Below are 21,723 nucleotides of genomic sequence, written 5' to 3'. Positions count from 1 at the left end.
TCAGGGAAGGCTCTCTGCTGCGGTGCCTTTCAGTGCGGCTGAAGCAAGCTGGGAGGACAGAGGTCTGGGCTGGAGAGGGCGGGATCCAGCCAGGACAAAGGCCCGTGTGGCCAGGGTGGCAGCGGGAAGCAGACTCGACGCGTGCCATGCCATCCGTGTCCTTTGTTTCTTTATTGATTGGTGTCCCCTCCCCCGAGGGGACTGACTGCAGGCTGCCAAAAGCCCAAGAAGCTGGTTGGCTGTCTCGGGTCCGGGCCACACAGGTCTGTACGCGGGGCTCCAGCCTGCACGTCCCGGACGAGGGGACCGTGGCTACAGGTTTTGCCCCCACAGACCTCAGGAGGACAGCCTTGACCGGCCCGAGGTATGATCAAGGTGGGGAGGGAGGGCCTCCGTAGCCTCTCAACTCTGACGGGCCCCAGCGACGTGCACCCCCATTGCTCCCTCCCTGCTCACACCTCTGCCCCCAAATAGTGGCTCCAGTGCCCACCCGCCTCCACCTCCGGGCAGCCTGCCAAGGCTACTCCTGCTTCCTGGCCTCCATCCCCAGACCCCAAGTCAGCCTGCGGGTTGGCCATGGGGGTTGGTCGGATGCCGGGGGGTTGGATTTCAACACCCAGGCCTCTGCCCACACCTCCGGCTCCCAGCCACCTTCCCCTGCCTCCTCCAGCCGGCAGAGTTCAGGCCTGGAACCAGCCCTCGAGGTCCTGGTAGGCCTGGCCACGGGGCAGGTGGGGGTAGCGGGCGCAGATGGCGCAGAAGCGTTCCCGCCAGTCGCCGAACAGCCGCACTCGGAGCCGGTCTCGCCAGGCGAAGTAGCGCCGATAGCGGCTCTCGTTCATGCCAGCGAGGAAGGCGGCCAGCTCGTGGGCCGAGCCGAAGTCGTCCACGTGCACAAAGGCGTCAGGTGGGGCGAAGGCCTCGTAGGTGACCCTCGAGGGGCCCAGGACCACGGGCACCGTGCCGGCCAGCAGTGCATTGCGCCAGAACTTCTCGGTGATGTAGTCTCGGTGCTGGGAGTTCTCGAAGGACAGGTAGAAGAGGTACCGGGCCACGGTGGGCAGCAGGCAGTCGGCGCACAGGGGCTGCTTGCTGGCACGGCCGAACACGTCCACCTGCAGGTGGGGCGCCAGCTGCCGGTACAGCTGCACGCGCCGCTGCCGCTCCTGGAAGTTGCTGACCACCCAGGCGGCCACCCTGCTCTTGGCCGGCAGCGGCGGCGCAGGCCCCTCACGGGGCTCCAGGCGGCCGTAGGGCACGAAGATGTCTGAGTCACGCCGGTAGCTCAGCACCCAGTTGAAGACCCCACGGAGGCGGCCGAGGCCGCGGGTGTGGCTGGGCGACTCCATGGAGGCCCACACCCAGGGCTGCCCTTGCGGCCGCTCGGCCAGGGGCAGGCGGGCCTGCCGGGTCTGCAGCTCTCGGTGGTGGAAGACCACGGCGTGGGCGCTGGCCAACAGGCTGCGGTTGGTGGTCAGGCGGCAGTGGGCCACACCGTAGCTGCTGCAGGTATTGCTGGGCAGCTCTGGGGGCTGGCTGGCGAAGGGCCAGTGCCAGATGAGGATGGTGATTGTGGGCTGGGGCGCCGGAGCTCCCCCAGGGGCCGATCTGAGCAGCCACAGGAGCCAGAGGGCCGAGAGAAGAGCCGCTACCGCCAGGCCCCCCAAAGCCCGAGGCCTTGGAGCGGGGCTTACCCCTGCACAGGACACAGGAAGAGAGGCTGTCTCCTCGGGCTCACCCCAGGCCCCATCCTCCCAGCCCAAGCTTCCCCGAAGACCAGACACTCACCGGCATTATGCATTGGCAGCTCCCAGATTAATTACTCGAGAAGCCGGAGGTTCTCAAATCACAGCCGCGGCTGCACGGGGATGCCCTGAAATCACGGCTGCACCCCTGCACCCAGCCCCACCTCGAAACGCCGTCCTTTCATCTGCTCAGGAGGAGGGCAACCAGGGTACCTTCCCGCTCCCGTCCCGCCCTCGCCCCCGCCCCGAGGTGACCTATGGCATCACTGCCATCCTCACCCCGCCTCCCCCTCTAGCCCTCTGGCTGCTGAGGGGAGGCGGCTACAGGAAGGGCGCCCAGCCAGGGTCCAGGACCGTGTCCCCCACCCGGCTGGCCTCTGGAAAGGCCTGGAGGTGATGCACGGGGCAGGCACGGGAGGCAGGAGGAGGAGAGGGCCCGTGGGACCTCAGGGAAAGGGAGGCCATCCTGAGCGGAGGTGGCCCCCGCCCCAGAAGGGTGGCCCAGCCACTGAGCACCCAGCTGTTGCCTGCTGCCCAGGCCTGGGGTGCCCGTGGACAGCAGGCACGCTTCCCTCGGAGGCCAGCCGAGCCCCGGCCAGCACCACCTCCCCCAGTGCTGTGTCATCACCCACTTCCCCTGCTCACCGCCCGTTCAGCTCCGCTGTGGGCTCCCAGACCCTCTTGCCGCAGATGTGCTGCACTCAGCTGTTTGCCAGGAGGCTGAGGTCTGTCCTATTCTTTGCTTCTAATTGGGCCACTCCACGCCACCCCACCCCTGCTGCCTCTAGGACACCTTTGTCCCAGAACCCAGGTTCCCAGAGAGGGGTTCCGTCCAGGGGTCCTAGGAGCGTCTGCCCACACGAGGCCCCAGCACGCGCCCGTGGTGGGCAGGTGCCGGGCTGGGCCTGGCCCCGGCGCGGGCTGTGGGGCTGCCACACCTTCTTCTCCCTCCCAAGGAACCGTGTCTGTGGAAGCCCCGGCGGCGGGGCCCAGGTTCTGGCCGGGCCGGGAAGAGCTGCAGGAACCTGGGGTGGGAGGCCTGCCCTTGGGGTCTCCAGGTCTCTTCTTCCAGGTCCCACAGCCCAGGGTGGGAGTGGGGGCAGGGAGGGGGCTTTCCAGGCTGGAAAGGGAAGGAGTCGCTCTGTCCCTGACGTGGGCAGGGGGCTGGCACCCGCTCCAGGAAAAGGAAGGCTGAAGTCCAGAGTCCCTCTCCTCCCCCGCCGTCCGGCCAGCCCTGGAGGCCCAGGCATGGAGGTCCTGTTTCTTCCCCTTTTGCTCTGGTTCCTCGGAGCTGGACGGCCCTGGCTCTGGCCTGCACCCCGCGCTCAGCCATCAGCTTCCTTCAACCTGGCTGGACGTGGCTAGGCAAGGCCCAGTCCTCATGCTAGTGTCCTAAAGGCCTCAGGCCAGTCCAGTTTTTGGAGGCTGCGGGCTGGGTGTCGTGGAAGGAACAGCAACCAGGAACCAGTGGTCGGATCTGCCGCCCACGCCATCCTGGGCGCCTCCCATCGCCCCGAAGTCCCTGTCCTGATCCACGCGGGCTCCCGGGGCTGCTGGCCTCCCCCAACTCCCGCCCTCCGGTGAGGACTGGCTGGTTCCCTCAGGGCAGGAACCGGGGAGCTGGTGGCAGACCCATGGAGGGGGACAGAGGCAAGTCCAGGAGAAGGGGGGCAATTTGGCCCCTCTGAGGCTCCCCACCCCCTGCATAACCTCTGAGCTGCGGTGAGGCCTTGTGCAACATCGTCCAGGGGGCGGAGCGGGGCCTGCGGGATCGGTCGGAAACCATCTGGTGGCCCAAGGTGTGGATGCAGCCGCCAGGCCTGGCTCCCGCGGGCCAGCGTCAGGCCCTGACCGGAGCAGACAGCTGCTGCCACCCCTGCCCTTCCGGCACCCGTCATTTAGAGAGAGGACCACAGTGGCACTGGGCCTTTGGTCCCACCCAGGCGTCTCTTCCCTGGCACAGGGTCCCCGGAGGAGAACACCCCCTCTGCCTGTGGCAGGCGCCCCTCGGGCGGTGGGGGAGAGCAGGAAGGAGCTGATCCCGCCACAGCCTGCCAGTGACCTGGCTCCTGGCTGCCAGAGCCTCTGCCCTTCCTGTTTGCACTGCCAGGCTGGCTGGGGCCCTGCCACCGGCCTCACCCACACCCGCAGCCCACTCCCTTCCTGGGTGGACTTGAGGGAACCTCCCCCACCCTTACGTGAGGTCTGCTGCTCCTAGGGGCCCCTGGCATGCCTGCCAGTCACTGGGCCCCCCCCCGTTCGTGAGAACCTGCTGGCTGGGAAATGGGGCTCCAAGGTTGGCCCAGAGATGGGTCAGAACGAGAGGTTCTCAGAGGAAAATGAAAAAGGTGAGAGCGTCTGAGTCAAAGGGAAAGTGGCGCCTCCTCCTGCCAGCTCAGCCCTGGGCCTCGGAGTCACTGGGATGCCGGCGGGCACCCACCTCCAGCTTAGCAGCCCGTGAGCATCTGGGACCCAGGAACACAGGGTCACTCCCGCAGCTGAGCGCAGGGCTGCTCCAGGGCCAGCCTCCTGGCGGGCACCGATCAGACGGCCCCCAGCCTCTCCCCAGGGTCCCTGCTTCCCACTGCCCAGGGCCCAAGGGAAGAGGATCCCCCTTCCGGCAGCCTCCGCAACGAGTTAGGGGCCAGCAGACCGGGTCAGGGAAGGGAGGGCAGGGGCTTGGGGTCCCCCAGGGAGGAGGGCCTCCCTCAGCCCACTCACCGGGCGCAAGGCCCCGAGCAGTTCCATGTCCGCTCCCCATCTGGCTTTTTTGGCCTCCACTGGCCCCAGGCGAGCTCAGACAGAGCCGGCCCCTGCTTGGTCAAATCCTCAACCACCCTTCCTTTCACAGGCCCTGGGGTGCAGGGGGCTGCCCTGGGGCTGGAGTTGCTGCTCCCGTCCCCAGCCCAGGTGCCCTGCCCACGAGCACTTTTCCTGGCCACCGCACCAGGAGCCCTGAGCCCACCTGGGACTCTCACAGGCCCCATCTCTGGCAGCCCTCACCCCACCTCCACCCGGTTCTCACTAGAGGGCGTGGGGGGGGGAGCGGGGCCGGTGATGCATGTGTGCCTCCGCTCCTTAGGAAGCTTCCCTGGCCTCTGTCCTCCTGAGTGCAGGTGCCAGAGGGTGACACTGCCACAGCCCAGCATAGACCCTGGGGCCAAGATGGTGCTTGGCACAGGCCGCGGGGTGGGGTGGCCCCCTAGCCAAGAGCCTAGGCAGTGGGAGCCTCCCCAGCTGCAGACACCAGGAGGAGATGTCCTCCCGCCAGCCTGGGTGGCTGAGATGCTCCGGGGTTCCGAGTCCCCACCCTGCACCACCCCAGGGCCCTGGAGGAGCCCCCAGCAGGTCCTGGAGCTCCCCCTGGACAGGATGTGGCCATGCTCCACAGCCTGGGCAGGAAGGGAAGGAGGGCTGGCGGGGCTGGTGGCCTCCAGGTGGTCCACGGGGAGGCTGCTGCCTGCTGTGACTGCCCTCCGGCACTGCCCTCGTGCTGCTCCCTCAGCTGCACCCCCAACCTGGGGCGCCCTTGGCCACCTGCCAGCCTGGGCGCCCACCTTCCCAAAGGCACTCCCTGAGCCCCTGCCTCACCCTCTCTCTGGGAGTAAAGGGTGTGCGGGCTCCCTCTGCCGCCTTCAGCCCGCTCCTGCAGGAGCCGGGGGCTGGGAGCATGGCCACCAGGGGGCCTCTGGGCACGTGTCTGGACTTGGCTCTGCTCAGGCCCACCCCTGGGGCAGACAGCTGGGTAGCCAGGCTCTGGCCCTCTCTCCCTGAGGCGCCCCTCGGGCTGGGGCTGCGTGCTCCCCACTCCTGCTGCCTAGGTGCTGTCATCTGGAAGGTGACAGTGGTCAGCACGTAGGGTGGCCGCTCTCTGCCCCGGTCAGGCCAGCACGAGGTGGGAAAGGCAAGTACCAGGAGCCCGGGGACTGACCCCAGGGCTCCAGGGGAGCCGCCGGCCCTGGGTCTGCAGGTCCCGCTGGCGAGACGGACTGGCCTGGCCGGATCAGCTGGGTGCCTTGCTCTTGAGTGGGAACTTAACCTCTCTGCCCCCCAGTTTTCTTCGTGGCCATTTCCCCTCACGATACAGATTAGATGACAGTGGACAGCAGTCCTCGTCGTCCTGCCTGCATCCCACCCTACCCTCATTCCCAGCTCCCTGTACCCGGCCCATTTCATCTCCCACACCAGTGCCTCAAAGGAAAACTGAGGCTTCCTGCTGAGGGCCAGCCCAAGGCCACGGCCCAGGAGTCAGGGGTGGGCTCTAGCCCCAGAAACATACCGCTTTAGGACAAGCCATTAGCTCTAAGCAGAGCCAACCCCATTTCCCCGGCCCAGCCCCACCTCAGGGACCTGACTGTCCCAGACTGGCTTTGTGCTCCCCATTCACGGCTGCCCCCATCCATCTAGGAGCCAGAGGTCCAGCATTCTCCAGACGCCCCACCCCTAGGAATCACTAAGGGGCTTCTGAACCCAACCCATCCCTCATTCCCAGCCTTGGGGAGGCAGACAGGTGTGATACCCACACCCTGTGTGCACCAGGCCCCGCTGCCCCTGGACCCCAGAAACCCCGCTGCCAGGCCCAGTCTCGGCACTTCTGACCACGAAGCTCGGCCACCACTCCGGGCCTTCAGCTGGAGGTCCCCTCCCCCTCCACTGGCCTCCTTGCTCCCTGGCGGGGGATTGGGGTGCATCAAGACCCAGCTCCTGACACTCAGGGCCCCTGCCACCTCTGTCCCCTGACCTGGCCCACCCACCTGTGTGCAGCCTGTGTCGCTCCGCCTGGCGTGCCCCCCGCACAGGCTGCAGGGGCCCACAGTCAATCCTGCATGCCGTCCCTCCCCGCCCTCCAGCCCATGTGGACACAGGGCAGGAACGGAGGCCTGGGGTGCCCGCTCCCAGCCCTTTTTATCACACAAGAGGACGGGGTCTTGAGGGAGGGGCATCAACTTCAGACTGGCCTGGCCCTGCGCCGCACTCCTCCCCTCCCCGGCTCTGGGGCACGAGTGTTGGTGGGGGGAGGCCTGGAGGAGAAAGAGCTTAGGGTAGTCCTCTGCCTAGGAAAAATAAAGCCTCCCTTCCCCAGCAGGCGGTGACAGGGTCTTCCCACGAAGGGCACAGAGATCCCGCCTCTCCAGGGGCGTGGAAGGAAGCCTGAGGCCCGCTCCAGGGTCCCTCCCAGTGGCGGGGAGGGGGGAGGTCAGTCTCCGGCACACCCAGCCAAAGTTTTGAAATGTACTTTAATTGGCTTGTCTCCCGGACTCCCAATCCGTGCCTTGTCTCTCGGGTTGTCTTCCTCCCCTCGACTGGGGGTGTCCAGATGTGAGGGGGCAGGTGCAAGGAGCAGAGAAGGTCCCTGGCAGCAGGGGGAGTCTCCCCGGCAAGGGCTTCCCAGCCGCCCCGGGGCCCCAGCCGCAAGCACACGCGTGTCAGGACACAGTCTCTTTAATGGCAAAGGCTGGGGCCTGCCCCTCCCCCCCCGTGGGCCGCGCATCCACGAGAGGGTGGGCATCAGCCTTCGGGTCACTGCAGCGGGGGCGCGGACAGCGAGGCGTGGTCGAACAGTGGGTTCCGCACCTCCATCTCTCCAGTCTGCGAACGCTGGCGTTAGGTGGGTCCAGGGCTGGGGAGGGACACCCACCGCCCACCCCCGCACTCACCGGGGCCAGGCCGGGGCACTCGTACACCGTGAAGTCGCCGTCTTCGTTCTCCTCGTCGGAGGAGGCGGAGTCCAACTCCTTGGGGGGCTCCTTATGCCTGGGTGGGGGCAGGATCGTCGGGTCCTCCCTCACCCTCCAGGTGCCAGTGGCCCGGGATAGGGACGGGAGCAGCGGGCCGGGGTAGGGGTGGCTGGGCCAGGGGTGGGGCGGGGCGGGTGGGGCTTCTCACCGCTCCAGGCACCGCATCTGCTGCCTCTGGTGCTGGTAGTGGTACATCTCCGCGCTGTGCGCCAGCCGCTGGTCCCCGGGCTGCTGCGGGAGTGGGGAGACAGGGTCAGGCCGAGGCAGAGCGGCGGAGCGGGACGGGGCGGGGCGGGGCCGGGCGCGGCCACACACCGAGATCCTGGGCGTGGCTGGGGAGCTGGGCGCCTGCGGGGCCGCATAGTCGGCCTTTTGGGTCAGGCGAACGTCTCGCTGCAGCCTGCGGGGAGTGGAGACACCACACCTGAGACCCGCGGGGTCACCGCCCAGCCGCCCGGCCGCCCGCCCCCAGCCCGGCCCCATGCTCACCGACACCAGCAGAGAACGGCCACGGCAAGGGCGGCCGCGCCGGCCACGGAGCACGCCACGATCAGCACTGCAGGGAGGGGGCGCAGTGAGGGCAGCCTTTCGGGCAGGACCCTGCCTCCCCGCCCGGCCAGACTTACGGAGGGCAAGGCCGTCACCGCGCCCGCCCCGCGGCTCCAGCGGGGACATGTGCACAGGCCCAGATGACACAGTGGAGCGCAGGGAGGAGGTGCGGGGCGTGGGCGCTCCCCGCGTGGAGGGGAGGCCCAGGTTGGGGCCCCGGCCACGCTCTGAGAGCCCCAGGGTGGATGCTGCAGAGGGAGAGCAAGTTAAACGGCAAGACCAGGCCGGGGTCAAGGGCGGTGGGGAGTTGGACAGGGGAAGGGGGCGGGGTCTCACCAGCCTCCAGGAGCCGCAGTCGCCCCTCAGGCTGGGGTGGGGCCGTGAGCCTGGAGTGCCCCGCCTCCTGCCGGGCTAGCTCCTGGGCCAGGAAGTCGATCTCCTCTTCCAGTCTGGGCTGGGGCAAGCCCTCCCCTGGGGAGGGTGAAGGGCTATCAGGTGGAGAGGCCCCCAGCCCCTCCCTGGCAACACCAGCTACCCGGCGCCCTCCGAGAGGGAGAGAGGGAGAGGCCCATCTGGGAGCCAGCCCCAGGCCGAGGCCTCCTTCTCCCTGCAGGCTCCTCCCAGGCACCTGTGGCCAGAGGACCAGGTACCAGCCTACCTGCTCCTGGCCATCCCGGTTGCCATGGTGACAACTGAGGGAGCTCTGTGTGAGCACCAGCGTTCCCAGGAAAGCGGGCAGGGGGTGCAGGTGCTATGGGAACGTGCAGAGGCCAGGAGAAGGGCAGGGGTGCTGCCCCACACCCCACGCATTACCCACAAAGTGGTGGGAGGAGCACGGGGACAATGCGTCACCTGGCCCACTGCCTCCGCTGCCAAGACGAGCAGGACCCCCCAAGGAATGCGGAGAAGCCCCATTCTGCACCCCCGCCCCCACCAGGCCATCAGGAGGAAGGGAGGGCCGCAGCTGGGGCGGGGCCGTGGCTGGGTCGCCCTCGGCCCTGCCGTGGGCACCACAGTCCGGACAGGGGCTCCGAGTAGACGCCCCCGCTCAGCACCCAGAGCGCAGAGCATGCGCCTTCTGCAGCAGGCCCCCGCCCCGCTCGCTGCCAGGAACATGCTCCTCCAGGAAGCCCCTCCCAGCCCACCCAACTCTTCAGCCCCCAGAGCACCCTCTGCAATGCCCCATCACACCTGGAGTCACTCTGGCACCATCCCGACAGACTCTGGGCTCAGGCCAGCGGGCAGGGCACCGCCAGCACAATCAATCAGACAGGACAGGTGAGCGATGGAGAGAGAGGGGTCGCTGGGCAGGGAGCAGGGGCGGCCCAGCGGGGCGGAGAAGTGGGTGCCTGAGGGGTTTGGGACCAGCCCTGCGGAAACCCAAGCCTGGGGAACTCTGACCCCGCCTCTCCCAGAATCACCCAGCACTTCACACTGGATACCTCTTGCCCTGGGAGGGGCTAACTGCCCCAGGCCTCAGCCCACCACCCAGCTCTGGGCTGGTACCATCTGGAAAGGATCGCCAGGCCACTTGGAGGGCGACTTGAGAGTCCCTGGCACCCCACAAAGCGCAGGAGACCTGAGAGCTAAGGCTGGGGTCAAATGTACCAGGTGGGGGAGGGAGGAAGCCATACCCTGGGGCTGGCGCATCCTGGGCACACAGAGCCCCTGCTGGTCCTCCTGGAAGGACTGAAGGCAGGGCCCACAGACACGTGCACCCGGGGGGCACCGCGCCCGCCTCTTCAGGGCACAGTCCAGGCTCCCAGGACAGACGGCTGCATCTGAGAAGAAAGCGGAGGCAGAACAGGGTCACGGCCAGCCTGACTCAGCCCCTGCACAGTAAGTAGGACTGTCCTGGCCACCCCAACCCCTCCCTACAGAGCCGGCCAAGCCTGGCTCCGGCCATTGTTCTGGGCGGGCCCTTCCTCCCCTGCACCGGGAATCAGAACCAGGAAAACAAACAGTCCTAACACTTATCGGAACTCTCTTGCCTCACTCCCTCCCCAGAGTCCACTCCCCTGACCTGAGCCAGCTCTCCGCACAGGAACTGTCCCCTACCATCCAGAGAACGTTAGGGCCTTGCAGCGCTCCAAGTCCCATCTCCAGTCTCAACCTGTCCTAGAGCGAGTCTCTCACCCCTGCCCAACCTGGGAGCCCCAGAGGGCGGGGCCCAGGTCGCTCCCTCCCACCACCTCGGGGCTGTCTCCTATTTCAGGGCTGCCTCCCCACCCCACCGCAAACCTCATCATGACATCCTACAGCCCTAGAGGGCCAAGCTGGGAGACAGCACAGGTCGAATCACTGCCCCACATCTAACCACTGGCTTGTCCCCAGGGCACAGCCGAGCCGCTGGGGCTGGGGATACATGCGACGGAGTCTGCCAGTCTCACTTGCTTCGGAAACACAAGCCAGGCCGGGGTCACTCCTGCAGCCACCACTGCCAGGGACTGGGGAAGGCCTGGGACTACAGGCCAGGCCATTTCTAATTTGGGGCCCAGACCTCAGTGTCCTGTACACGTGACCAAGGCTCCCATTCTGATGCTGGGGGGTGGAGGGCGGTGGCCCTCTCTGCCTCAGTTTCCTCTCTGGATGCAGAAGGTGAGTTGCCTCAAAGCTGGGGAATGTCTCGGGCTTCTCTGGTGGCGCAGTGGTTGAGAGTCCGCCTGCCGATGCAGGGGACGCAGGTTCGTGCCCCGGTCCGGGAGGATCCCACATGCCGCGGAGCGGCTGGGCCCGTGAGCCATGGCTGCTGAGCCTGCGCATACGGAGCCTGTGCTTCGCAACGGGAGAGGCCACAACAGTGAGAGGCCCGCGTACCGCCAAAAAAAAAAAAAAAAAAAAGGTGGGGAATGTCTCAAGACCTGGGACACTAGCCCCATTCACGGGACAGCAGAGCCAGCGGAGCCAGGGGAGACCCAGCAGAACTGTCAGTGGTGTCTGGGGAGGTGCGGGTGGGCACATCTCGGAGAACCAGGACAGTCCCTGCTGCAGAAGGGTGACATGGGGCATCTGGGAATGCCTGCTCTGTCCTTCTCCAGACTTTGGCTGGCCTGGCTTGGTTTCCTTGGTAACCTGACACCCACAGCCTCTTGGCTGTAGGCATCCCTTCAAGGAAGTTCCAGCAGCTCCTACAGCAGGTGGGCAAGTGGGCTGAGGTTGCCATCCCAGGGATCCCCCCTCCAGCACAACCTGGGTCGGCAGGCGCCCGTATCAGTGAGCTGGGCCCAGGGCCTGGGCTAGTTAAACATTAAGCCTGTGCCAGCTGGTCCGTCTGGACCCCACCCACCAGCTGGGCACCTGGGGAGCCAGGCAGCCCCGGCCCCTACTGCAGAGAACCCAGAGTGCGCCAGAGCAAGGGTAGAGGCCTGAGTTCCAGAGCTGGCTCTGGGTTCCGGGTTCCGGGGCCTCCCTCCACTCCCAGTCCCCCACCCTGGGACCATGTGGCTGCTGCCCATTTAGCCCTGGGAAGGCCCCTGCTCCAGACTCAGGGTGAGGGACGAGGTCCCAGGAACAGCAGCAGCTGGAGAGTGCCTGGCACCCTGCCCCGCACCTGGGTGCAGAGCTGATGAGCAGCTGGGCGGCACCGGCCCAGCCCAGAGGCTCAGTACTGGGACTATAAGCCGTTTCCCCAGGAGGCCCCACCCCGTACGCCCTGGAGCCAGGCCGGCAGCAGGCAGCCTCCACCATCCCTGGCCAGCCATGATCTGGCCCTCAGGCCTCCTTGGGAGCCTACCCTGGTGGTGCCAGGCCTCTGTCCAGGGGTGCTGTGGCCAGGAGGAAGCCTGCCCTGCTCTGGCCTCTTGAGGCCACACATGCAGACCACACGCACTGCCCAGGTTAGCATCCCAGCGGCATCATACAGTGGTCACTTCTCTGTGCCTCAGTTTCCTCATCTGTAAAATGGGCTGAGAACAACACTTCTCCTATGGGGCTGCCAGGAAAAATGAGTGAAGTCATGGGTACGAAGTCTCCCAATTCTGCCACCTGGCAGAGTGCATTTTGGGTTCTGCGTTCCTGCAGACCTTTGGAACCCCAGTGCCCACCTGGGGAGCCAGGAGCATCTCCCAGGACCCTGGGCTCATCCCTTTCTGCCTCAGTCTACCTTGGGGGGTGCCCTCCAACCCCAAGCACAGAAGACAGAATGGAGGGGCCCTGCAGAGCAGAGGGTGAGTGTGGACGCAGAGACTGTAAGCTCCTCCTGTCCCCACTGAGGCCAGAGCAAAACCCTAAGCCTGGGACAAGCTGTCAGATGCCCAGGGAAACTTCAGACCCACCATGGCAGCAAAGCAAGGCGCATGTCCACCACCCGAGGCACAGGGACCGACCAGCACTGCGACTCCGACTCCAGGACGGACACCGGCAGTAAGGACGGCAGGCACCCAGGGCCGGGCCCGCACCCGCGGTGCCCGAGACGCGCACACACAGAAACGCCCACGGGGCAGACTCCAGGCCGCGGGGCCACGCAGAGAGAGCCCTCCTGAGACACCGACCCACCAGGCTCACGGACCCAGACAAAGACATGAAGCGAATCAACATCAGAAGCCGGCAGAAGCCCCATCCAGAGGAGCCCCTCGGCAGCCCGGTGCCGCGCCCTCCCCGCCGGGCCTGTTTTCCCGACCCGCGAGAGGCGGGGCCGGCGCGGTGGCTCGCAGGCTGGGCCTGCGGGGCCCGCGGGGCCTGCGAGGCCTGCGGGCCCTGGCGAGGGCGGCGGCGGGGAGGATGACGGCGGCGCCGCGCTGCCGGACCCCCGCCCGGCGATCCCCGTCCCCGGGGCGCCCCGCGCGCGGCCTGCGCCCAGTGCACTCGCTCACCCGGGCGGCGGGCGGCCGCACCGCGCAAGGCCGCGCCGAGGACGAGGCCAGAGAGCAGCAGCCGCAGCAGCCGCAGGTGCCGCGGGGAGGGCGGAGGGACAGGCGTCGCCATCCTTCAGCGCCGCCGCCGGGGCAGCATGGCACCGCGCGGCCGGAGGCTGGGCACGGGCTCCGGGCGCCGCGTCGGGGGAGGCGGCGGAGGCGGAGGAGGAGGAGGCGGAGGAGGAGGGGGCGGAGGAGGAAGAGGAGGCAGAGGCCGAGGAGGCGGAGGATGAGGAAAAGAGGCGGCGGCGGCGCTGACGCTGCGGCAAAGGATCCGGGACGGAGGCTAGGCAGCGAGAGGCGCGCGTGCCGGGAGTGCGCCTGCGCGCTCCACCTGCGGGGGCGGGACGACGCTGTGAGGCTGCGCCCCCTCTCCCTCCCTCCAGTTCTGCTCCCCCTTCCACCCACCCATCCAGCCAGTTCTCCGGGTGCCTCAACCACTGCCGCCTGTGCTGCCGGGGATGTTCTCTAGGCTAGGGACTGGTTGGGGATGGGTTTCCCCGGGATGCGCTTCCCCCGGGCCCCGTCCCTCTCGGGCTGCTAACTCCCACCCCACCCCCACCCTCCGGGAGCGGAGGACCTGCCTGGACCTGGAAGGACACCAGGCGCACACAGCTGGACAGGTGCACAGAGGTGCCCAGGTGTGCGCAAAGACCCAGGCATACAGACACACTGTGAAGGCAAACACACGCGCACAGAACGAGGTCGGTGCCGGCGGCCACGGTGGTTGCAGTGGGACGGCCGCTCTCAGTGAGGCCACCAGGGGGCAAGAGTGACCTGGAGCTACTGATGACAGCCAGCTGAGAGCTGTCCACGGTGCCCAGGTGACAGCCTTTTAGCTCCGGGGTGCCCCACGACAGCAAGCACTGTGATGCCCCCTCTTACCCCCACCGGCTGCCTCCTGAGAGCACCCGCACCCCATCCCACCTGGAAACCTCCCAGGCTCACGTTACTGAGAGAACAAGTGCGGGGGTGGGGGTGGGCCCCAGCACGGTGCTTCCTTTCAGCCCTTTGTGTTTCAAAACTTCGAAGATGGGGCTGGCTGCCCTCAGGTTTGTGAAATGGCTCAGAAACCAGCAGAAGTGTACGTGGTGCGTGCGTTGGGCAGGGGGGTGATGAGCGAACAAGGACTGCCATCCTCCCACACAAGGCATGACCAGACAGAAATAGTGTCTGAGCTCACTTCCCAGAAAGGGGGAGGCGGCGGGGAGATGCCGCCAAGACCACGCGTTCCCACGCTGGAGAAAACAGTGCTTAGGGAAGGGGGGTTGCAGGAGCGGCAGGTGGGGGCGGCTGATGTCTCTTGAGGACGCGGAAAACAGCACCCAGGCAGCAGGGACGCGACGTCTGGTGTGATTGCACGGCTTGGCGCCAGATCCAGGCTCCTGGCAAGGGTCATCCTTCTGAGCAATGGGCCCTTCGTCCGTCTTGGCCCCGATCTCCACATCCCCCGACACCACCTCCTGTTGAGGGTTTGCCCCTCACCCCCCCCCCCCAGGTCTTGAGCATTGCCTGCACCCTAGGCAGCTGCCTTGCCCACTCACTCTCCGGCCTGCCATTCGCACCTGCACCCAGGCCAGCTCGAGGCCGGGGCCCAGACTCCAGTCTGGCCTAGGTCACTGCTGCAGATCTGCCATTGCTGCAGGGGCTCTGCTGGCCAGAGAAGACTCAAGGGACTCAGGGACTCTTTTAGGCCAACCAACTGGCAGCTACTCCAGGCCACAACCATGGAGCAAGAGACCAGGGTCAGTCAACACCACCCCAGGTCTGGGCCCAGAGAGGAAGGAAGTAGAAACAACCGGGGTCCTCCCTCGGGTCCAGGAGGGGGCCTGTGCACCCAACACAACTGCGGGGAGGGCTTCCCTGGTGGCTCAGTGGTTAAGAATCCGCCTGCCAATGCAGGGGACACGGGTTTGAGCCCTGGTCCGGGAAGATCCCACATGCCGCGGAGCAACTAAGCCCGCGTGCCACAACTACTGAAGCCCGCGCACCTAGAGCCCGCGCACCGCAACGAAGAGTAGCCCCCGCTCGCCGCAACTAGAGAAAGCCCGTGCGCAGCACCGAAGACCCAACGCGGCCAAAAAAAATTTTTTTTAACTGTAGCGAGGGAGGGCCGGCAACAGCAGAGACGCCCCACCCCACGGACATTCTCTCCACTGCTCTATGAAAAACTTTTTACTACAAAATTTTTACAAGTAGGCGCTGGGCTGGCTCCCAGCTTGTGGGCTCTGACCCTCCCCCTAAAACCCAAGACTGGGGGTGGGAGGGGACTCTCAGGACTCCATTCCCTGCGGACCCAACCCCGCATTCACAGGCTGAGGGCTGCGGGGTGTCTGAATCCCCACCCACAGTAAGAGGAGGAGGCACACTAGGCCCAGCGATGAAGCCAAGGCAGGAGTGGGCAGGAGGGCGCTGGAGCCGGTTGCCTTCGCCGATCCGGCCAAATGTGGGCGTGGTCGCCAGAGCCTTGCTCCCGGGCTTCATTAGGGACAGAGATGTTGAGAGTGGGGTGGGGTGAGGCATGGGGGACTTGGGGCTGGGGCAGCTGCCCCCAACCCGCCCCTAGATGGCGCTCGGCGACTTGGCAGAGCACGCCCGGTTCAGCAGAAGGACGAACGCAGCCAGGGTCATGGCGGCGAAGAGCAGAAGGAGGACGACCCGAGAGCTGAAGTCTGTGCCCTTGCGCAGCCCGGTTGGGTCGGCGGGGATCAGGTTGGTCAGGTTCAGCATGTAGCCGAGCGCCCAGCCGACAGCGGTGTCCCCGGCCTACGGTCGGGAGGCGCGGCCTCAACCTAGGCGCAGCCCGGGAGGCCCCGCCCCCCCGCGCTCGGCCCCGCCCCCCTGCGCGCGGGCCCACCGGCTCCCACTTTCTTCTGGAAGGTCACGCCTCCAAAAGTGCGCTCGTCGAAGCCGTAGCCGCGGCACAGCAGCGGCTGCACGAATGTGGCCCCAGCGCAGTAGTCGGGCAGGCGGGCCCGCTCCCCCGGCGCCTGAGCCTGCAGCTGGAATGCAGGTGGGAGACTGTAGGGCCAGGGGCCACCGGGAGATCTCTGCCCCACCAGACACAGAAAGGCAATGCAGGGCTGGAGACCCCCCCGCAGGTCCCAGAAAGAACGAGGCTGAGGGGGCCTCCCCCAGGCAGAGCTCTTTCCTCAGGGCAGAACAGCGTGACTTCCAGATGGCAGCAAGAACCTGCGCCTGGGAGGGGGACCTCCAGGGGACAGCAGGGGTGGCCACGCAGCGGGCAGAGGGCTGCAGCAAACTTGGCGATGGTCGGGGTAACAGGAGAAGCTCTAGGCTTGACCCCAGGCCCCTGGGCTTGCCTCCCGATCCCCACTTTTCCAGCAGCCCCAAGTCTGTCTGAGACTAGCCACGAAGAGGACAGGATGGGGCCTCCGTCACCACCGAGCCCCACTCCAGAGACACTCCAGTGCCTCTCCCGGAGTCACCTCTTCCTCTGCATGTCCGAACCCCTCCATCCTTCACCTGAGCCAGTGTCCAGTCCATGGTGGCAGCCAGAAACCTGGGGGTTTCTCACTCCCCCACCCCCAGTTCTATCTGCTAAGTCTCCCCTGAGTCCTCTGCTTCTCCCCTGCTTGGCTGTTCTCCCCCACACTCTCCCAGCTACACGCCTCCCCACCCTGTCCACTCCATGCTCCCTGCTGCCCCAGGGCCTTTGCACTGGCTGTTCCCTCTACCCTCCTGATCTTGGTTCTAGGGTCAGGCCTCAGGGAGGCTTCTGCAATCTCATCTGGCTCCTGGCCTCCTTGCCGTAGCCTGGCCACTTTTCAAGTCTGATTAACAGTGTATCCCCCACTGCAGTGGGCATTCTGAGAGGCCTAAGACTCCCTCTACTCGTAGAGCAAACGAATGATCAGGACGCGTGACACTGGCTGGCGGAGCCCCCTGAGCAGCCCTGGAGGAGGGGGGTGCAGGCCTCACCTCACTCCACGTCTGGTTGCAGATGGTGACCACGGCCGCCTCTAGTTGCTGCAGGATTGCCACGGGCAGCCCCATCCCAGTTCTCAGGAAGTCCACCGTGTGGAAGAAAGCAGAGAAGGCCTGTGAGGGGGGTACAGTCACACCGTGACCAGACCCCAAGCACTTCGGGGCACGCCCCCGGCCCCCCAACCCCAGTCCTCTGGACTCACGATGAACTTTCCAGGCAGAGGGGGCTGGAAGATGCCGTTGAAGGAGCGTCTAGAGAAGCGGCAGGAGGAGAAGTTAAAGAGCTCAGACATGAGGCCACGGCACAGGGCAGGGTCGCTGCTTCCCGACAGGCTGACCTTGGCGCGCCTGTTGAAGGTCTGGGGCCGCTGGGCTGCAGTGCACGGCGACTCGACTCATGCACATCCTGGAGCAGCACATGAGTGGAATAGCCCTTCGGCCAGCAGGGGTGGAAGCCGTGGGTCTGGGCAGATGACAAGGGTGTGTGTGGCAACACCGCCACTCCAAGCACTGCCCACCATCCCCGCCCTAAGACCCTAGGAGGGCCTCCCCAGAGGACCAGCTGATAAATCTCCCACAAGTTCCACTTTGGCAGCATCACTTCTGAGCTCAGGAGCAATCCACGGCTCCCCCTTCTTGCTGGACTAAAAGCAACCCCCTTAGGCAGGCTGTCCAGGTCCGCTGAGATGTGGCCCTGGCCCTCCTTCCTCCCCAGCCAGCCACTCACCAGGCTCACCTCCAGCCCCTGGGCCTTTACCCATGCTGGATCCCTGCCCACCTGTCCTTACAGCTGATGAAAGCCCAACTTTGGTTCCTGGAGAAGCCCCCCTCAGTACGGCTGCTGTTCGGGCTCTGCTCTGGGCCCTCGGCCCCCACTCCCCCTGGCTCCCTACCTCCAGAAGGACTCAGTGGAGGGTACCTGGAGTGCACTGGCCAGCAGCCTCCAGAGGACCTGGTCACGGCCATAGCAGAGGAAGCTGTGGGCCGTAGAGCCGCAGCTGGACCTCATTGGCCGGATCCTCAGCTGCGCTGGCCGTCTCGAAGGTGATCTGTGTGGAGGCGCCCCCCAGGTCCATGGCCCCCAGCGTCCCCTTCCTTGGCCGGAACCACTGGCCCACCCAGCCATACTGTGGGAAGTGGAGGTTGAGGTCAGTCAGTGGGTGGGGGCCACCGGGCCCACCTTGATGAAGTTCTCCAGCAGGCAGTTGGCGGCCACCCAGCCAAACACCCCCTCATCCTGGGCTGAGAGGATGCGGGCATGACGGAAGTCAAAGGGATACTGGGTCAGCGTCTGTGTCGCGGACGCGAGCACGTTGGCCGCAGCCTCTGGATTGGTTAGGCTGTGACACAGGGAGGATTCTGAGGGACATCTTCCCCAGATGGCCGTGATCCTGCTGCTGGGGTGCACAGCCAGCCGAGGGGGCCCCAGCCCAGGGCTGCTGCGGGGGACATGCAGGGCCCGCCCTGTGCTGAGGCCGTCATGGTCCCCGGGGCCAGGAGGTCTCTTGAGCAGGCGCATGCCCGCTGTGGCTCCCAGGTAGAGGGGCGTGCCCGCGTGTCTCTCCTTGGGCACATCCCGAAGCGCCTGGTTCAGGCATTCCACAAGACTCTGCCCAGCCCCAGAAGGGTTGTCAGCGTAGCTAGAGATGCCCCCACCTAGAGGGAGGCAGCAAGAGGGGCCTAAGCCTGCTGGGCAGCCTCTAGGTGGACCATAGGCCAGCAGGGCGGGGGCGGTGGGGGAGGGGCTTGCGCTCCTAACAGGCGGCAGTTGAGACCAGTTCAGAGACAAAAGGGCCCGCCCGTGTGCCACCCACAGTCTCTGAGCTGCCACCTGCCCAGTGGATGTGCACACAGGTGGCAGGACAAAGCACTGGCTATTGTCAACCCAGCCTAGCCTGCCCAGGGGCCTGCCTGGGTGTGCCCACTGGCTCCTCGGACCCCCTCCTGCCCCACCTGGGATGTAGAGGCCAGTCTTGGGCCAGGGAGGGCCCAAACCTTCCAACTGTTTCCTGGGGCTTCTCTTCTAGGAAAAGAAGGGACGCAGCCTGTCTTTGGGGGAGCTCCTGCAGCTCCTGCCTGGATTGGGCCCCACCTGGCATCAAGCAGCGGGTTCTGATGGCTGGTGTCTGCAAAGGCTAAGGCCGGAGAGGGCTCCTGAGACCCTACAGTGAGTGGGTGTCCAGGCCAGGGGGCGCCTAGTGCACAGGGGACCCTTACCACGCACATCACAGGAGCTGTGCTGGCCCACGATGCCTGTGTCGTTCTCTTTGTCCGCTGGCCACTTGTAGATGAACATGGATGTGTGGGAAGAGCCGGCGTCCAGAACGATGCCATACTGGGGGTGGGGGGAAGGTCAGCCTCGGGGGGGGGGGGCGGGGGCCTGAAGCCATGCCCTTTGACTCTCTCAGCTCTCCAGCCCACCCCACCCCACCCTGTGTCGAGGGTGGAAGCTTCAGAATGAAGCTCTGAGGCTCAGAGAAGGCCAGGGACACTCACTGTGCCACAGCTTGCCTGGGGGGAGAGTGGGAGTGGAGGCGGATGGCCCTCTGACTGCGGGAGCCTTCCTGGCAAGGGCAAATGAGGGGCAGGATCAGAGTCAGGGGTCCCGGGACCACGCTTGGAACCTTGCCCGGGGGGGCATGAGGTCCCCAGGCTGCAGGAGAAAAGCTAGAGCTTCAGGAAGCGCCCCTTTGGGCCTGCTCTTCCTTCCTCCCCTCTGTCCTTATCTCTCTGACCTCAGCCCAACCTGAGGATGTGGAAGCGAGGGGGAAAGCTGGACTGAGGCTGCGCGTGGGCCTGCGATAAGCAGACACCCCCTCCCTGGGCCTCAAAGGCAGGGCCAGAGAGAGCTGCCCCGGCGCCACATGGGCCTTCCAGGCAGGTCGGGCGGGTGACGGTCAGCACCCAGGTTGCAAGAGCCACTTTCCAGCACCTGCCCCCAGGGGCCTGGATTCCAATAGGAGGAGGCGGTCTGGAGAGCATGCCCTCCTGAGCCGGGAAGGGGGCCCCTCTGGTCCTCTCCCTGACACAGGGAACTCCAGCAGCAGCAGGCCAAGTGGCCCGCCCCACCGCACCCCTACCGGGTGGTCGCCCTTTGCTACAGGGCACCCACCCCAGCGATCTCCATCCTGGGCTCCTGGGCCTTAGAGCACCTACCATCCACCCACGCATCAGGCCGGCCCACAAGCCCAATAGAGGGTTAGGGAGGGCGGGCTCCTGGAGGCTGAGTCTGGCGGGGATGCGTGGGGGGATCAGGCCTAGCCCGCTCCGACCCCTTCAGGACCAGCCAGGGCTGCCCCCTCACTGTGGGAGCCACCGGAGAGGCTGGGGAGGAGTCCCTGGGCCCCAGCGCCTGTCGCACCCCATCTGGGCCAAACCCCGAGGCGATGCCTCCCTGGAGGCCGAACGTGCTGGGGGCGCGGGCCGGGCCGCGGTCAGGGAGCCGCGGGGGTGTGGAGAGACGCCCCTCGGCCGCGCCGCGAAAGGCTCCGCGGCGGGCGCGGCGAGCGGAGAGCTCCCGGGACTTCGGCCTCCCGCACCGCGTCCCCCGGAAGCGCCTTTGCCGCGCCCTGGACCGGGACCCGGAGCGCTGGTGAGGGGCCTGGGACCTCATCCCGCCGGGCCGGGAGCGGAGCGCGCGGGGTCCCGGCTGCCACGCGGGCGCAGCCTGGCCCTGCTCGGTCCGAGCCTCTCCGCCTGGCGCCCCGGCCCAGCCAGCAGCTCCCGGACTGCGCCGGGTTGCCAGGGCGCTCCAGCGTGCACCTTGAGGGCGGGCGGCTCCCGAATGTCGCGGGTGGGGACACACAGCAGCAGGAGGCCGGCGAGGGCTGGCGAGGCCCGCCGCGGCCAGCAGCAGCGGCGGCAGCAGCGACAGCGCCTTCCCGGCCATGGGGGCGCGGGGCGGACCAGGCGTTGACGGCGCGGCGGCGGGGAGCCGGAGGCCGAGGTCCCGGGACCGCGGGTAGGCGCCTGGGGCGGGGCGCGGACCGGTCCACGGCTGCCACGCCCACTGGCGGGCCGCCCCGCCCACCTCCCGCTTGGCTCCGGAGCACAGGTGAGAGACGCGGCGGCTGAGTCACCCGCGCTGCCCCTCTCGGCGCCCTGGTCTCAGCCCTGGCGCCCTGAGTCTATGTCCCACCTTCTTCCTGTCCGCTCAGCCCCAAAGATTCACCCCTTCTGACCTGTCCCGCTGACCTGTAAGCGCCTGCCGACCACGCTCTGCCTCTGGGCACTCCGCTCCAGCAGGACCTAGAGAGCCCCCAGCCCCTCGGGCCTTAGGGCACGGCGGCAGAAGGCCTGGCCTGGGGGTGGGCTGGGCTGCCGCCCAGGCAGGCTTGTTCCAAGGGTCTTGCCGCTTCAGAGCCGGCTTTCCCCCGGCCTGGTCGTGAAGGAAGGAGGCAACGCCAGCTACAGGAACCACGTGGGCTCCTGGCTGGGCCCCTGCCATGCCCTCCCGGCAAGAAAGGGCTGGCCAGCCTGCGATGCTGACCCAGTCCTGGGCTGCATGGCAGGGCATCGCCCTGGTCACCCCCCAGGACACTGAGCTGACCCAGGCTGAGCCTGCTCTGGAGGTGCTGAGACCTCAAAGCTGAGTGCCGAGCAGGGTGAAGCCAGACCTACTTCACACAGTTCCAAGGTGACAGATGAGGGCACAGGCAGAGAGAGGAACAGGATGGCCACAGCCGCACCATGCCCAGAAACAAGAGAACCCACGCTCAGGCTGGCCCACCCCCCATCCCGGTGGCCCCCTTTTCCTGGGGGACCCAGAAGCCTGGGCTGGGGAGGCCGGAGGCTTCCCAAGGAGGGAGGAGGAGCCTCTGCGGATGAGGGAGAGGGTCCCCCAGGCCGGGCTTGTCAGCACCCAGGTCCCTGCACACTGGGCTAAGTGCT

The 21,723-nt window shown here is 66.8% G+C and overlaps 3 protein-coding genes across 6 annotated transcripts; all 3 read right to left on the bottom strand.

Annotated features, from left to right (window-relative positions):
• Positions 1 to 360: 360 nt before the first annotated feature.
• FUT7 (fucosyltransferase 7) lies at positions 361 to 2,434 on the bottom strand. Its single transcript, XM_030838237.3, has 3 exons — positions 2,391 to 2,434; positions 1,789 to 1,930; positions 361 to 1,696 (listed from the first exon to the last, which is right to left on the bottom strand). Exons 2-3 carry the CDS (start codon positions 1,799 to 1,801, stop codon positions 681 to 683), a joined length of 1,029 nt encoding a protein of 342 aa, XP_030694097.1. The 5' UTR covers positions 1,802 to 1,930; positions 2,391 to 2,434; the 3' UTR covers positions 361 to 680.
• Positions 2,435 to 6,963: 4,529 nt separating this feature from the next.
• On the bottom strand, positions 6,964 to 13,214 carry NPDC1 (neural proliferation, differentiation and control 1). 4 transcript variants are annotated; one of them, XM_030838240.3, is made up of 9 exons: positions 12,844 to 13,210; positions 9,667 to 9,813; positions 8,369 to 8,503; positions 8,110 to 8,280; positions 7,973 to 8,039; positions 7,799 to 7,883; positions 7,632 to 7,711; positions 7,403 to 7,499; positions 6,964 to 7,334 (listed from the first exon to the last, which is right to left on the bottom strand). In XM_030838240.3, exons 1-9 carry the CDS (start codon positions 12,953 to 12,955, stop codon positions 7,266 to 7,268), a joined length of 963 nt encoding a protein of 320 aa, XP_030694100.2. In that variant the 5' UTR covers positions 12,956 to 13,210; the 3' UTR covers positions 6,964 to 7,265. The 4 variants fall into 4 exon arrangements, with proteins under 4 accessions (XP_030694100.2, XP_030694098.2, XP_060156096.1 ...); XM_030838238.3 differs by having other exon boundaries at positions 7,632 to 7,714; positions 12,844 to 13,209; XM_060300113.2 differs by having other exon boundaries at positions 6,964 to 7,499; positions 12,844 to 13,214.
• Positions 13,215 to 15,317: 2,103 nt separating this feature from the next.
• ENTPD2 (ectonucleoside triphosphate diphosphohydrolase 2) lies at positions 15,318 to 21,100 on the bottom strand. The gene is given in 11 exon segments (XM_030838235.2): positions 15,318 to 15,651; positions 15,753 to 15,887; positions 16,828 to 16,947; positions 17,037 to 17,228; positions 17,231 to 17,296; positions 17,753 to 17,816; positions 17,818 to 17,960; positions 18,014 to 18,489; positions 19,051 to 19,168; positions 20,596 to 20,667; positions 20,669 to 21,100. Coding segments are annotated over 11 exon segments (1,644 nt in total). The 5' UTR covers positions 20,723 to 21,100; the 3' UTR covers positions 15,318 to 15,447.
• Between the last annotated feature and the right edge of the window lie 623 nt (positions 21,101 to 21,723).

This window comes from Globicephala melas, chromosome 6 (genome assembly GCF_963455315.2).
Source record: "Globicephala melas chromosome 6, mGloMel1.2, whole genome shotgun sequence".
NCBI lineage: Eukaryota > Metazoa > Chordata > Mammalia > Artiodactyla > Delphinidae > Globicephala > Globicephala melas.
This window is presented reverse-complemented; position numbering and strand designations above follow the sequence as displayed.

Bases quoted from the DNA above. Each gene is read 5' to 3' on its own strand.
- NPDC1 (XM_060300112.1), bottom strand. From the start codon at position 12,955: ATGGCGACGCCTGTCCCTCCGCCCTCCCCGCGGCACCTGCGGCTGCTG. The intron at 9,814-12,843 runs GTGAGCGAGTGC...CTTTCTTCTCAG, and splicing joins TGCGGCCGCCCGCCGCCCGG to ATGCAGCCGTCTGTCCTGGG. The intron at 8,504-9,666 runs GTATGGCTTCCT...CACCCTCCCCAG, and splicing joins CAGGATGCGCCAGCCCCAGG to GGGAGGGCTTGCCCCAGCCC.